The sequence below is a fragment of the Opisthocomus hoazin genome, chromosome 6, assembly GCF_030867145.1.
Source record: "Opisthocomus hoazin isolate bOpiHoa1 chromosome 6, bOpiHoa1.hap1, whole genome shotgun sequence".
In the NCBI taxonomy this organism is placed as follows: Eukaryota; Metazoa; Chordata; class Aves; order Opisthocomiformes; family Opisthocomidae; genus Opisthocomus; species Opisthocomus hoazin.
This window is the reverse complement of record NC_134419.1, coordinates 73,786,563-73,802,869: the sequence shown is the minus strand read 5'-3', so window position 1 is coordinate 73,802,869 and position 16,307 is coordinate 73,786,563. Positions and strand designations below refer to the sequence as shown.

General features: G+C 37.9%; 1 protein-coding gene and 1 non-coding gene across 2 annotated transcripts in view; both read left to right on the top strand.

The window, feature by feature from the left end:
• EIF3A (eukaryotic translation initiation factor 3 subunit A) overlaps positions 1 to 16,307 on the top strand; it is a 34,395-nt gene that overhangs the window by 4,095 nt on the left and 13,993 nt on the right. The window contains exons 3-15 of the mRNA XM_075423823.1: positions 177 to 313; positions 1,789 to 1,952; positions 3,236 to 3,435; positions 4,444 to 4,652; positions 5,653 to 5,824; positions 7,147 to 7,251; positions 8,049 to 8,147; positions 8,831 to 8,947; positions 9,976 to 10,161; positions 12,928 to 13,275; positions 13,815 to 13,919; positions 15,718 to 15,831; positions 16,046 to 16,168. Coding sequence (XP_075279938.1) covers positions 177 to 313; positions 1,789 to 1,952; positions 3,236 to 3,435; positions 4,444 to 4,652; positions 5,653 to 5,824; positions 7,147 to 7,251; positions 8,049 to 8,147; positions 8,831 to 8,947; positions 9,976 to 10,161; positions 12,928 to 13,275; positions 13,815 to 13,919; positions 15,718 to 15,831; positions 16,046 to 16,168 — 2,079 coding nt within the window. The remainder of the gene's footprint in view (positions 1 to 176; positions 314 to 1,788; positions 1,953 to 3,235; positions 3,436 to 4,443; positions 4,653 to 5,652; positions 5,825 to 7,146; positions 7,252 to 8,048; positions 8,148 to 8,830; positions 8,948 to 9,975; positions 10,162 to 12,927; positions 13,276 to 13,814; positions 13,920 to 15,717; positions 15,832 to 16,045; positions 16,169 to 16,307) is intronic.
• Positions 8,501 to 8,633, top strand: LOC142361826 (small nucleolar RNA SNORA19). The gene has a single exon (XR_012764444.1). It is a non-coding gene; the product is annotated as a small nucleolar RNA SNORA19 (small nucleolar RNA).

The window sequence follows — 16,307 nt, the reverse complement described above, 5'->3', positions numbered from 1 at the left end:
TTTTTTATTTGTAGCAAGCATGGTATGTCAGCTGATACGATCTAAAAGTAACTGATTGATCTTGAGTTAGAATGAATGTGCCTTTTTAGATGTTCTAGTTGTGTAGCATGAATGTTTTAAGTATTTGCCACCTGTTATGAGTGGAAGCATCTTCCCATTTTCTGCCTTTAATGTAGGTGAACATCAAATCTTTGGAAGATGTTGTTCGAGCCTATTTAAAATTAGCTGAAGAAAAAACAGAAGCAGCTAAGGAAGAATCCCAGCAGATGGTATTGGACATAGAAGACTTAGATAACATTCAGACTCCAGAAAGGTGGGCAGCCTGTCTTTAAAATTGCAAAGTATCCTTGTTTTCATGAAGAATATTGGCAATTTAGAGAACTAAAGATGGTGGATTTGAAATGGAATACTAGTGGTGGTGTAGAGGTTCTAAAGGTAGGCCAAAAAAAAAGGAATTTTGCACTGAACAAAATCCTAAGTCCAAGTAAAGAAGAGTAAAGTAGGGAAGTAGTAAAGAACAGAAAACGTAGATACAGTAGAAGCGATTCTGGGAGTTGGGTCACTGCTTTCTAAGGTCTGCTTGGATCTGCATCTGTAGTGGTATTGGAGAGTTTATTATTGAAAGCTGGGCATTATAAGTTGATGTACAAATACTGTTAATTTCATAAGGCAAATTTAATTCCTGTATGTGATAACTTCCAGTCTTTCTGACCACATACAAACAAAAGGTAATGTTATTTTTTACTTGCTGGGTAACTGATACGATAATAGAAGAAAGTGCATAAAAATGAATTGAGAGTGTTATAATTAATTGGATAATGAGAACGTATAAGGAATGGAAAAAAGGTTCAGAAAATATATCTGCTTTGGGTTGTGTATAGACCTTCACTTAGACCTTGCCTAAACAAGTAGTGCCAGGTTAGGATGAAACCACTCTCCAGCTCTGCGAGAAGTCCCTGTTTTGTTGTCAGAACGTTTTGTGGGAGAACCTCCTGATCCGCTTCGGGAAAGTGAGGTTAGCTCCAACTGCATAACTATGTTCTTCAGAAGAATCCATTGATTTAGGGAGTGCTCACATTAACTCTGATAGTACAGATGTGGTGACATCTGTGGAAGACGGGTGACAAGCTAAGGGTGAAGAAATGTTTTAAACCACTCCAGCTGAGTTTGGAAGAGGCCATCTGCCCATATCCCTTAAAAAAATCAGAAAGTGTAGGGAATAAAATAAAGTTTCTACCAGTCAAACCAAATTGTAATTCCGTAAGTCAAAACTTGCAGAAGATATCTAAAGAAATAACAAAAGGACCTTCAGCTGTAAGTGGAGATTTTTAGGAAAAATGGTGGTAAAATTCTGAGGAGGTGAGTTGAGATTAGCCATCTTAGGTGTGGTCTGAAAATCAAAGCAATACTTTGATACTGATTTTTGTAAGAATGTTGATTCTGGAATAAAAGAAAGAGGCAAGTTCTAGATATTTGAAACCAACAGATGTGGACTGTGCAGCTCCCTGATAGAAGAGGGAGAGTGATGTCTCTTACCTCTGGAGCTTGTACACGTCAGTCATGTATGGAGGGGCCGAAGTTTGAAACTGAACAGCAAGAAAAGTTATCTACATCCTTTAAAGGAAAAGAGTCTGAGGGACCAATTTGAAAATAAGCAATAGACTGTTCAGCAGCAATTAGCTGTTAGATTCATCCAGTGTCATCTTAGATCTTGATAAGAAAAATTGGTGAGAATTGTGGGGAATAAAACACTTTTTCCTTACCCTCCTTCCCCGTCCCCGACTGTAGTGTTCTTTTGAGTGCTGTAAGTGGAGAAGACACTCAGGATCGTACTGACCGACTGCTTTTGACACCCTGGGTTAAATTTCTGTGGGAATCGTATAGACAGTGTTTGGATCTTCTCCGAAATAATTCTCGAGTGGAACGCCTGTACCATGATATTGCACAGCAAGGTAAGTTGAAAAGTGTAATAAGATCTAGAACTTCTCTATTGCATCCTGTAAAACTAGAAAATTAAAGGTTATTTCTACGTCGATATTGCTTCAGAGTTGGAAATACGTTAATCTCTTAGGCCTATGTATGTGCATGTGTACTAGTCTTAAAATTGCAGAGGTTCCTTAAAATTACTGAGGTTTCTGAACACTGATCTTTTCTTGTAATAGAACCTGCAAGGAAAAAGTTTTTTTTTTTCCTGGACATACTGAGAATATGAGAATTACTGATGCTGTGTGTCTATGTTTTCTAACTTACTGATCTAAATTAGTTGTGTTTTCACTTTGTTAATCAGAATGGCAAATACATCTTCCGTTAACGTATTTTGAGTTGGCTGACTTCAAAAACTAGTGTACACAAAAGGGTACTGTAAAATTCTGATGGCTATCAATTTTGACACAGATGTAACTTAGCAAAATATTATGTGGAAGGTAATAGGAAAACATCTAGTGTGATTCCTACTGGCAAAATTGAATTTATAAGAATGAATATTTACATATTAATCTTTTTTTGAGGGTTGAAGATGGGCATAAAAATGTTTTCCTTTGTATGTATAACTTAGGGCTCTGTATTTTTTAAAAAAAGAGTCTGTTAGATTTTTAACTCTGGATCCAAATTGTGCAAGTACATTAGGAGAGATGACTGTCAAGTTTTAGGTGCTTTAGTGTACCAAAGTCTTTGTGTTACAGTGTCGTGACTTGCTTTTTTGCTTGTTTCTGGTAGAGATAATTCAGAATTTTCAGAATGACAGTAGCAAAGCAAAAACAGATTTTTGAGAGAAACTACGCGATGAAAGACAACTTTTTTTCTGTGTCATTTCTAGTCATGTGAAAGCTTCATTTAGCTTTACCATATTTAGATGACTTCAGAATTGCTTCCCCCATTTTACAAAGCCAAAACCTGAATTCATGCCATCCACAGAATTATTTGTGCTTAGTTCAAAATAAAAGCTAGAATCACTGCTTAAATTAGAACATTTTTAAACAGAGTCAAAGTACCTACCCCATTTGCTCCTCAAGCTTAATTATGTAGAAGCGTCTTAATTTTTTGAGGTCAAGATGGAAGTGCTCTGCATTGTCACTTATTCATTATGCATGACAGTTAGATTGCCTCTTGTTTGATGTCTTTGGACTGTAAATGACGATTCTTTAAGTGTACTGATTTACATATTTGAATCCTATTTAGAACTACTGTGAAGTCACCATTAGTGCGCATTTTTAATTTACGTTGTTCATTTTTGCAGCTTTTAAGTTCTGCCTGCAGTACACACGTAAAGCTGAGTTCCGTAAACTCTGTGATAACCTGCGAATGCATTTGGGGCAGATCCAGCGTCATCATAACCAAAGCACAGCAATCAACCTCAACAATCCCGAGAGTCAGTCAATGCACCTGGAGACCAGGCTTGTGCAGCTGGACAGTGCTATTAGCATGGAGCTGTGGCAGGTACACAGCAGGGCTTCTGTAATCACGCTGTAGTCTAATGTCTTGCCAGAATCTGTTCCATGCAGATCGTGTTTCATGGTATCTACTCCAAGGTAAAGACAGGATAATAGCTAAAGAATAAAGTTTAATATCTACAATGCGGTGCTACACGCACGTTGACTACTTAGTCTGATGTTCCTGGGATTGCTGTTTTCACATAGCATTTCAAACCAACTTCTGCTGCTACTAGTTAAAGTGACTGAAGTCGTTTCGAGTTGTGAAAATGAGCAGTTGATGATGACACCTTCACCTCTGCCATCCTGCGTTCTCATGAGCTGGATCCCTGGGAAGTGGTTGGTAGATGTTGAAGGCTGCTATTGGGCTGAGCTGCCGACGTCGCTGCTTGGATTATGTCAGTGTCTAGCCAGTGAGGGCACTATCGAAGCAGATTTGTCAAAGAGGTGCTTTGCTTTTCCAACCTTTCTAATGTCAAATTCCTTAAAAAGCCAGGGTTGTCTTTTTTGGTTTTCCAGAGTAGCATTGGCAGAATGTTCTCTGTTGTGTTGTTTTCATTTTAGGTACGTAAGTAATTACATGTAAGGCATTTCCAATATTACATGTATTTTTAGGGAAACTATACCCATTTCTAATCATCTAGATTATTTTTACGAAAAGTGGTAAAACCAGTAAATAGTAGAATTGGTATAATAGTAAAATTGTAGGATATTTGTTACTCTGTTCCCCCCCCACCATGGTTTGTAGCTTGAAAATCTGAAAGAAACCAGTTTTCAAAAAATTACATAACCTGATCGTTAACTACCAAAAGCAGGTAGTTAATGGATTTGCTGTATGTACAAATCATGTCTTTCTCAGGAGTGAAGTATTTCATTTCACATAGCTGGCAAAACTGAAGATCACAGCTTTCAGTGGTATTAAATTAAGTCTTACAACCTGTAGGAAATGTATATTTTTCCCCTTTTTTGGGTGTTGCAAAAAACTTCCTAAAAGTAGTGTATTTGGATTTTTTAGGAAGCTTTCAAAGCAGTGGAGGATATTCATGGGCTATTTGCACTGTCTAAGAAGCCACCCAAACCACAACTGATGGCAAATTACTATCACAAAGTTTCAACTGTCTTTTGGAAATCAGGAAATGCTCTTTTTCATGCATCCACACTTCACCGACTTTATCACCTATCAAGAGAAATGCGAAAGAATCTCACGCAAGAGGAGATGCAGAGGTGGGGAAAGATATTTAATGTGATCTTAGATTCTGTTTTTAACCCCGTACGTTCAAAAATAAGCTGAATTGTACCCTAAATGAAGCAGATGATATGTATGGCTATGGGAAGCTCTGCTGAAAGTGGCCGGTACTGATTGCCTCAAAAGAAACCTAGAGCAGGAAGGGTATTCTAAAAAGCTGCAGTATAAATGATGTAAACATCAGGATCACCTTAGTTACGCTTCCTTCTCTGTTACTGACTGGGAAGCTAAGCAAGTTAATAAGCATCTGTGTTTGCTGTCTTTTTCTCTTCTGAGTGACGATATTTACTTCACATGATTTCTTTATAATTAGTATAGACTTTTCCTTAATATATAAAAGTCTGTATAGTCAAATGGCCTTTAATTTTTTGGTAACAAGTATGATTACTGGCAAGGCTTTTGAGGCATACAGAGTCGTTGACTGCATTAACCTCTGAAGTTCATGTTCAGGCCTTTACAGAATCAGAATCTGGTAGCAATAAATACTCTGTGGAAATTCTTATATTCCTTCTCATCTGGATACTAAGGTCTGAATTTAAATGTTTAATGTCATTTGTATTGTTACATCAAAAGGTACGTCTGGCTTCCACAGTAAATTTCAAAACTCAGTGCAATCAAAATGACTGGTATGGATTTGCAGCTAAAAAGTTTTTAAAGGTGCTGCTTTCTGCTGTTTCCGTTATTTTATAGTATTTTGATATTTTCAGAGGTGGCTTAAATTTCTTTATCATTTCTGTATATACACACATACGTAAGTAATGAAAAGACGTTATCAAAATCTTTCCCCTGGTTACTGAAGAAAAATGCATTCTGTGCTCTTATTGTGTAGTTGGCGTTTTTTCTGTAATTTCTGGTATTCCTACACAGTTTTGCATCATGAATGCAACTCGTTCCTACTTTTGAATTGGCACGTAAATGAAAAAGAATTAATTAGTGTGCTCTTGCAGTTCATCTTTTGCGGTTATACTTTGTCAACAGGATGTCTACCCGAGTCCTTTTGGCCACTCTGTCAATTCCTATAACTCCCGAGAGAACTGACATTGCTCGCCTTCTGGACATGGATGGCATCATTGTTGAGAAGCAGCGACGTCTGGCAACCCTGCTGGGTCTTCAGGCCCCACCTACACGTGGCAGTCTCATTAATGATATGGTACGTACTGGCATTCAGATGATCAGCTTTTAATCACTGAGTCCTCTTTTTGGACTGTTTCTTCTAGAGCACTATGCTTAGTTCACAGAATCACAGAATGTTAGGGGTTGGAAGGGATCTGTGGGTCATCTAGTCCAACCCTCCCGCCAAAGCAGGGTCACCTACAGCAGGCCGCAAAGGACCTTGTCCAGGCGGGTCTGGAATATCTCCAGAGAAGGAGACTCCAGAACCTCCCTGGGCAGCCTGTTCCAGTGCTCCGTCACCCTCAGAGTGAAGAAGTTCTTCCTCATGTTCAGCTGGAACTTCCTCTGCTTCAGTTTGTGCCCATTACCTCTTGTCCTGTCGCTGGGCACCACTGAAAAGAATTTGGACCCAAACCAATTATAGTTATGGGACAGCAGTTTATAAGTTAAACCAGCTATATGGTTAATTGTATAACTTACAGTAAAGCGTTAAAATTTCAGATTTGCAAGAAGGACTGTTAGGAAACAGCAGCCATAATGGGAGGCTCGAGTGCTGGTGTGCACTAAAGAGTCAGACTCAGTATTGTTCTTTGTCACCTAAGCAACAGATGCCATTTTGAAACTCTTCAGGGATCTTGAAAAGGCTTGTGAGCTAGAACTTTGGGGTTTTTCCCCTACTCTAAAGTGTGTGATTAACTGAACCAAGTGTTTATTTTTCTGTTTTAAATGTATTTTGGATAAGCACAGGACTGTGAGGACCTGAATGATTATGAAAACTTCCTTGTGTTTAGTTTGAAGGGAGGCTACATTTATCTATCTTCAGACCTTGCCAGGTATTCATAAACAAATTAGGCATTCAATCACAGTTACATATTTTCAGAGGATGTTTGAACTTCTTGCGGTCATTTGCTGCGTGCCTAAAACTTACATTCAATTTTTGTCTTACAATTTGTGTTAATTCTTCTTCTAGTACCTCTGCTGTTTGCCTTAAACCCAGAATTTAAAGCTGCAGAAGTTTACTTATGAACGGAGATGTGTGGTCTTAGTTTGGGTGTGGGCCTACGTTGTGCAGTAGGACTTGTGTCTTAGAAATGGCTCATAAGTTGAGGATGGTACTGCAGTCTAAATATTTATCTTGTTTGTATGTTTTTTTGTCTACCTTTCCATTTCTAAATACAGTGAAGTGGTGTAGCATAGAGTTATTGTCACAGCAGTTAAGAACGCTGTAATAAGTAGCCTCCTGTATTAAAAGGGACATGTGGTGCCTATTTAACTTCTTGAATATGAAATTCTTAAAGCATAACTATTTATTAATATTATATTTATTTTGAGATATTTGGGGTTTTTTGTTGACTGTAGGTAAGGTTCAACGTAGTGCAGTATGTTGTTCCAGAAGTGAAAGAACTTTACAATTGGCTTGAAGTAGACTTTCACCCGCTGAAGTTATGTAGCCGTGTCAGCAAGGTAAGTTTTGTAGCTCTGTGTATGTAGTAATTGGCCTTGACTAGTAGTGAGTCATTTGAATATTGGTTTGTGGTAAATACCAGCTAGCTTCTTCTATTGCCAGGATTTTCAATGGTAGGCTTTAGTTGGTCAAACTCCATTAAAATGGCATGTATGTAACATCTGATATACCTAGTGCACCGGATAATTGAAATAGAATGAAAATTCCTTCAGGTCTCTAGGGTGCTATTCAGAGGGCCCCTGTAAAGGTGCAGAGTTTTGGGAACGTATCAGAAGGTCTTGCTGGTGGAGATGATACTGAGTTAAATTCTGTTTCAAGATGCAGAAATAAGAAAACTGTGTGCACACGTGCATGTGCATGCAAGTGGGTTGTGTGGGAAGTGGAAAAATATGCCAATGACTTTTTGCTATTAAAATATAAAGTATTGGGAGATAAAATAATGTGAGAGCTGTTGATTAGGTTATGTAAATTCTGTGATTGATGAAGCACATCATCTTCTTTTTCTTTGATAGTGGGAACAAAGATACTTGAGGTGCTAAAAAGAACTTGAAGGTAAATTAGCAGTGTGGTAAATGTTGCCAGTACTGTCAGTCGCCTTCATACAAAAAATGTTACACTATCCATTATAAATAAATTATCAAAAGATACACGTCAGTAAAACAGTGTAGTATCTGGGCGGAAGTGCTGTTGTTTCATGAGCTGTAAAACAGAGGTATTTAAGAACCATGCTTTGTACTTCACTGTTGAAGTTTTTAAGGGCTGGTGCAGATGGAGTAACTTTTCAGATTTCTGATAGGTTCTGAATTGGGTGAAAGACCAAGCTGAAAAAGAACCTGAACTGCAGCTGTATGTTCCTCACCTGCAAAACAATACCATTCTTCGCCTTCTGCAGCAGGTATGAATAAAGAAAATGTATATTCATAAGTATACACAAGTTAGATAATGCTTTGGAAGAACGTAAAGTTGGAAGCTTCCATGCTGAGGTGGGTTTTTTTCCATCAAATAGAAGACCATTATGATTTTGCAATACGTTTTTCCAGTAGATAACATTTATCTTCAGGTTTGTGTATTGTTTAGGTACAGCCATAGTAGCTATACTTAATAGTGGCTGCGTACAGCAGCATAATCTCTTGCCTAGATTTTCTTCATTACGAATCTGTGGTGTCTTGTTTAAGGTAATTAAACTTTTTTTGGAGTAAGGTTTGGGTGGGATGTTTTGGGTTTTTTTGTGTTTAGGTGTTTCATAAAAGGCACATTTCATTGACCTGCTTTCGTTACAAGTGATGAGCAGTGTTATTTCTGATGTGCTAAAGAAATAGTTGAAGGCTAATTAGCAGCATAGCTGTACGTAGTTACTGCTGCCAGTCTCCTTCATACAAAGAAGCCATTCATTTAATCTTAGGTTAAGTTTGAATACAGGACAGAAATAAAATCCTGAAAGAGCACTTGTAATTGTATTCATATGTATACATTTATTTATTGATGATTTACAAAGTTAGCTTTAGAGCCCGTACAACAACTTTTATTTCTGATCTCTTTTAATGAGAGAAAATAAGTAATGTTTCTGTTCACATACAGGTGGCCCAGATTTATCAAAGCATTGAATTTTCTCGTCTGGCTACCCTGGTTCCTTTTGTTGATGCTTTCCAGCTGGAACGTAATATCGTCGATGCAGCCAGACATTGTGACTTACAAGTAAGTGCTGTAAAAGGACTTCTGTGAAGTGAGGTATGGATTCGTGTGTATTACACTCCATGAAAACTAACTGGTGTACATTGAACACGAGGAAGATGTTTCTGATAGATAGAGGTAAACTAGAGTAAATGATGCATGTGACAATCTATTAAGAACTGATGGTTATTTGCATTCTGGTGTGTATTTTTGATTTAGGTCAACAACCATTAATGCAAGTCCAGTAGAAGCAAAATTTGAAATAAAGTTCACTGAAACTTGCCCTGTGAGCCCCAGTCATTTAGTCCAGAATATCCTGAAGCAAGTCTAACAAACAAAAAAATTCTGAGTATGCTGAATTAGTTGTGCAAGGCTGAAGAGCTAGCAGTCGCTGATGTTGGGTTTTGTCAAACCAAGTGATTGAAGTAAAATGCCAATGTCTGAGATGGGCGCCAATGTATGAGATGCACACCGATGTCTGAGATGTTTCAGCTGCTCTTGAAGATTGCGTTGTTGGTAAAATTATCTGTATAGAATAAATGACAGCCTGTAATGAAATATTAAAGCTGGTGATGCGATGCAAGTAGTTTTTAGTTGAGGTTGCTCAGTAATTATCCATTTAGGTTTTTAGATAAAGGTTTGTAATGTGTTTAGATTAATACACAACTTTAGCTTATATTTTAGATGTGTTGAAATTGTCTGCATTAAAGTCAAGATTCTTGTTTCGCGTATTACTAATGCGGAGGAAGAGGCAAGAATTATTTGTCTTGCAGTACTCATTTCATAGAACCATTGAAAGTTCAGCCTCCTCCTGTGATGATTTTTTTTTTTTTTTTTAATAAGCCATGGAAATTAAAGTTTTATTCACAGTGCGATTTTTATTCTACTAATTCAGCATTTCTTATAGTCTGGTATAGCTATAACTTTTTTTAGAAAGTAATTTCTGCTTAGAGCTTCTGTTGACTCATTGGTCGTAGGCAGCGCAACAGAGAAATTATTCAAAAGTAATGAATAATACAAACCTTGTTTGGTTGTTTTTTTTTCTTGCAAAGGTTCGACTTGATCATACTACACGAACACTGAGTTTTGGCTCAGATTTGAATTACAGTACTAGAGAAGATGCTCCACTAGGCCCTCAACTACAAAGCATGCCTTCGGAGCAAATCAGAAATCAACTGACTGCTATGTCCTCAGCTCTGGCTAAGGCTCTTGCAGTCATTAAGCCTCCTCACTTACTGGTGAGTCATTTCAAGTCTTCTGAAAATGTTGACAAATTCTGACATTCCCCAAAGTGCGTTGTGTGATGCTTATCTGTTGCTCTTATGCAGCCTTTTGGTGGTTTTTGCTTGTCTGATCAACGACTTGTTCCAGTAATTTGTTTTCAGTGCCTTGATAATCAGTATTGTTACTGCTGCCCCCTCCCTTCAGAACAGAGAACTGATCCTTGAGGTGTTCATGTATACAGATGTAGTGCAGCGTTACTGTACTTATGAATGACGAAGTAGCCTTCTGCGTCTGTTACATACTCACCTGTTCTAATAGATCTAAATTTTCTGGTTTAGCAAGACAAGCTTATTTTGAAGTTGTGAGGTCATACTTGATTATTACGCCTTTCTTTGACGTAGGAAAGGCAATGAGCTATCTAATGATAAATTTAACATGAGATTGCAAGGATTTGATATTGGTGCTTGTGTGCATTTGTGTATTTTCAGAAATGTGTTGCTCTGTTTTTCAGAATATTGTGGTAACGACCTCTGATATAATTTGAGAGTAATGATAGGCTGCATTTATATACTTGTGGATTAAGTAGAAATGTAAGCTAATAACTCAACACTTTATACTAAAGCTTAATTTTAATGAATGTGTTTTCTCAGATTAGATGTACCTTTTCATTTTTTTTTTTTCAGGCTGGTGGTAGTCAGCTGTTTGTGCTTGTGAAGAAGAATAAATCATTCTTAGTGCATCCAACTAGTTAGTGTTTGGTCATAACTAAAATCATGTCAAAATGTACACGAGAGGCCTGAGGTAAAACTGCCAGTCTTGCATTTATCAGGTTTAGGATATACCAAATAATAACTTGCCTGTAGATGGGCCTAGAGAGCTAGGATTTCTTTAAAATTTTGCATGCATTTTTGAAAATCCAAGAGCCTGCTTTCTTTAGTCTTCCTGGAGAAACTGCTGTTGTGAAGAACCTGGAATGTAACTTCATAGTGGAATCCAAACACATGAACAAAAGATGGCACAGCTCAAGAACTGACCTGTCCTTCTCACTCCCTGTCCTCCTCACTGGGGCTGTTGGCTTCAAGGTCGGACTCACCAATGAGCTCACATTTCAGGTTCTCCAGAGCCCTTTGGAGCAAGGTGTAAAAGACACTCAGATTTCCAGCATGCTTTGGTTGTAGCAAGTTAAACCTTCACTTCTCTTAAAAGAGCAGTGGAAATTTTTGCTTTATGTTTATGTAAGAAAGATTCTGTAGCGAACATATAAAATAATTTTTCCATATGGAAAAAAGGCTGATAGCAAGATGTCTGTGTTACATTGTTTATCCATGTTGAAATATTAAGTAATGCTCTTAAAATATAAACACATGAAGTAGGACTGTATCACGATCCACTAATGCTAGGTTACTTATGTTAGCTTGGACATTCATTAGCTGTTCTGTAGGTTGAAGATGAAAATATTACTGTGTAGGTTTTCCCCGAAAAAGGTTTTATTATGGATTGATATTAGACAGGTGGATTGTTGGTTTGAAAGAAAAAAACATGCTTTATTTGTACATTCATAGATAGAAATGACAAATACTCTTATACTTGACGTGTTAGTACAATTAGCTGAGTAAGACGTAAATGCTAGTAATTGCGCTTGTAAAATTTGGTACTGTATCAAGGTTATTTTTGGTCTGTGTGGTTGGAGAAGCTATAGAACATGTTGATACCCTTTTTTCCTTTGCTATTCAGATAAAACTTTTCACTTTTGTCAAGTGCTGAAAAACTTTTAATTTCTGTTGGATTTGTTATAATTCACAAAATTGTTGAATTCGTCTAAAGGTTTTCCTTTTTGTGTTTCTGGCATCTCCATTTAACTTTAAGTGCTTGCAGGTCAGCAACAAAGTATGGATGTTTCAGTGTTTTTGTTGAATGCGCTAGAAGTGACAGATTGCTAAAAATACCTCTGAGCTAGTTCACATTTCAAGAGCAGCGTGACCGAGGAGTGTAGTGAGCTGACTGGGCTGCAGTGTTTTGCTGCTTGGGGGAGTGACTAAAACGGGCAGCTCCCTGAGCTGGCACAACTACACCTCTTCATGTGTGCAGCATGAATCTCTACAAAGAGCTGTGTAGGTGCTCTGGAGGAGAGTGGTGGGGTGGTTAGAAAGATGCTTAAAGAATCGCGGAGAAGAATCTGTGCAGGTGTCGAAGTCTAGTGCTTTTTGTTGTTTAATTAAAATGGTTTTCTATACAATATTTATACATAAATTGTTGAGAAACGATCATCAGTTTTTATCATCTCACAGATAGTGCTTTCTGTCAATTGGGATATTTTTCTTTTATGTTAATGTGTTTGTGAAACATAAAAACTTTAAAAACAAGGGAGCTTTGGTGAAATACAGTACGTGTGGTCCTATACTTGCTAACACATGTAGAGATAAACAAGATTGACCTCCCCACCCCCTTTCAGTTAGAGTCTTAAATATCACTAACATACAGATGTGCAATATTTTTGAACAGCAACAAGTGAGAAAACACCATACCTAAGATGTGTTGCAGAATATTGTCCGATACAGACAGCTTTCTCTATTTGCATGTGGTTCTAGTCAGTTGATACTACCTTGTTATGCCACTTGGATGAGTGATCAGGTTTGCCATTACAGTTACATTTCCATGCAGTTGGCAAGCTTGGAGAATAAAACTAACCGGGAGTTTTCTTTCAGAAGTATTTGCTGTGCTTTCTGCCTTTTTAAAGAGGTGCTGCTCACATCATTGTCTTATTCTTAATTTAATTTCAGCAAGAGAAGGAAGAACAACATCAGCTGGCAGTCACTGCCTTCCTAAAAAATTCAAGGAAGGAGCATCAGCGTATTCTTGCACGTCGTCAAACTATAGAGGAAAGAAAGGAGCGCCTTGAAAGTTTAAACATTCAGCGTGAAAAAGAAGAACTGGAACAACGCGAAGCAGAATTACAGAAAGTCCGGAAAGCTGAAGAAGAGAGACTACGCCAGGAGGCAAAGGAAAGAGAGAAGGAGCGTATCCTGCAAGAGCATGAACAAATCAAAAAGAAGACCGTTCGTGAGCGCTTGGAGCAGATTAAGAAGACTGAACTGGGAGCAAAAGCATTTAAAGATATTGATATTGAGGTAGACAACTTATTAGTGAGGTTTTGAGGGGTTTTGTACGTTTTTGGTGTTACATTGCTAGGCTGTCTGAATTTCATGTTCTTTGCTAGTTTTATACTGTAACTGGTCTTACAAACAGCATCTCTTAAAAATGAGACAGTTTGACACTGAAGTATTTAGTTTGCTCAACAGCATAAGTAAACCTTAACTCTGAGTTTAGGTAGGACCTTTCTTACCTGGAGGAATTAAGCACAGCTGTTTGGGTTTCCTCCTCCCCCCCTCCCTTGTTGCTTAAACAGTATCTGAAATATGAAGTAGACCCACAGATCCAATTTTGTAGTACCTGGACTGTCTTTATTAAAAATGAAGACCAAAATTCCATAGCAAGCTTTTTAAAAATAAAATACAAGTTACCCAGAAGAGAGGAAAAGAGTGTTCTGAAGCAAATTGGTTTAAAAGTCAAGGGGAGAACTGCAGAGAAGCTTAAATAAATAAACAAGCCACATTTGTAACAAAAAATATTTGCTTTACATTGTATTGATAACTTTACTTGGTTGTAGGACCTTGAAGAATTGGATCCTGACTTCATTATGGCTAAACAAGTTGAACAGCTTGAAAAAGAAAAGAAGGAACTTCAGGAACGTCTGAAGAATCAGGAGAAAAAGGTACAGAGTAGGAAGAGTACAAAACCATGTCTATACAATGCTTTAGTTAGTGACTGTGAATTCCTGTATTGATACATAGATACATATATAATATTGGTGTTGAAAATGTTACTGTATGAAACTAAAAAAGATAACTGGGTTAAAAACCAAGTGAGTTTCTAGTATCAGTGCACAAATCTGTTCTAATTATTAGAGTTGATTTGAAAATGGACCCTTAAGCTGTATGTGAACTGAGCCTTAGTTGGGAAGACTCATAATTGGAAAATGTTCAGAGAACATTGTCACAGAAGGTGAGACCTTTGTAGAGAAGCTAAATTTAATTAGTTGTATTAGTCCTCACTGAAACAGAGGAGATTGCACTGCTGGAGCCCTTCTAGGTGGTAGAATAGTGTCTGCCTGAAACTTGGATGACTATAAAAGTGTGAGGAACATGTTATCATAGTAAGTAGAAATATGTGATTTGGGGAAGGTGAAACTCACCCAGGACTTCCAACAGTATTGAAGAATGAAACAGAGATTATATGATACAGTTGGTGATTCAATTCACTTAAAACTTGCTTGATACTAGAAAGTGGCAAGTTACTTAAAAATGTTCCAGTGAGGATCTTCTGTGCTGCAGGCTTGTTAGCCTGATGCTTGTTACAGGGCAAAGTAGCAGAAAATTAAACAGTAGAACGAGTAGTCAGCTGGGTAAATATGATCTACCTACACAGAAAGGTCAGCACAGCTTCTATAAAAGAATTGTAAGCCAGGGCTTCCTCTTGGAGTTCTCTGAAGCTGTCAAAACAAATGTATGAGTAAGGGTGGTCTGGTTGGTGTAACTAAGTTGAATTTTCCAAAAAGCTTTTTACGAAGTTCTTCTCCAAAGAAAACTTAGCAGCTGTGGGGTAAAAGGACTAGTCTTTCTTGAAGTTCAGTTTATGTGGATATAAAATACCTTGTGTAGGGGAAAACGGGAAAAAAATATCGCCCAATCTTTACGCGTTAAATGATGGGCCCCAAACTTAACGTTCTTAGTCAGCAATGAGAAGTTGGTGGTTCTGTGTCTCGAGCACTATCTGCAGTTCTAGCCTCTTTATCCGAAAAAGGATGCGGTTGAACTGGAAGTTTGAGAGGAGGCCAACAAGGATTCTCAATGATGCGAATTGGCTTCTGTGTAAGAAATGTCGATGTAAATTAGTACCCTTCCATCTGAAAGACTTCTGGAGAGAGGATGTGGTAGCAGTCTATTAGAGCGTACCTGTTGTAACGGCTGACGATGGGGAGCAGCTGTTCTTGCACTGACTGCAAGGGATAGCAAGCTAGGAAGCGTCAAATGAAGTTAGTAGGAGACATATTCAGAACTGTTTGTAGGTAGAAGGTGGATCTTCGTGCTGTAAGCCATAGACACAGAGGAGTTCTTTGCAAAGTACGTTGTTGTATATGAAAAGCTTCTTCGAGTTCAAAAGGACAAGAGGAGAAATCTACCGATGCCTACTAAATACAAAAAAACCCCTTTGACACAGGAAATGCTGGGACCTGAAAACTGATGATGCTGAGAGAGTGTTGTATGTATGCCTGCCTCTGTTCTTGCATTCATGCCTAGGAGTGCACCTAGTTGCCAGTGGTAGAGGCAGGTTCTTGGGTAGGTGGACCTTCGATGTGGTCCAGTGTGGTTGTTCTTATGTAACAATAATATACCAGATGTATTGGAGAAGTCTCCAGATATCGGGGTTTTCTTTGGGGGATGCTGAAGATTGGGTCATCCAGATTTGGTCTTTGCATTATGACGTGCTAAAGGTGTGATGTCTTTGTTTAGATTGACTATTTTGAAAGAGCGAAGCGCTTAGAAGAAATTCCTTTAATAAAGACTGCATATGAGGAGCAAAGAGTGCATGACATGGAGCTGTGGGAGCAACAGGAGGAAGAAAGGGTAAGAATTTTTTGTTCAGATGATAAAATCCATTGGTGATGAATGAAAAATAGTGGGTTTTGCATTGGCTTTTTCCCCCAGCTCAATCAAAGGGAAGAAGGGAAAAAGTCAATGTGAAGAATGAAGTGTTAGCTTGCTAGTGGCTGAGGTAGATTGAATGCAAATATATAGTAAGATTTTACTTTGTAATACTTTTTATATTATCTGTTTTTAGATCACCACTTTGCAGTTGGAGCGCGAGAAAGCCCTTGAGCACAAGAACAGACTCTCGAGGATGTTGGAGGATAGAGATTTATTTGAAGCCAGGCTCAAAGCATCACGACGAACAGTTTATGAGGTACACAAGATATGGTATTATGATAAAATAGTCCCCTGAAGTGAGGAACTACATTTGTGACCCAGTGATTCTTCATGAAAACTAGAAACAAATTAGTATCTAGAATGGCTCAGAATTAAGGAATTGTTTATTTTATGCT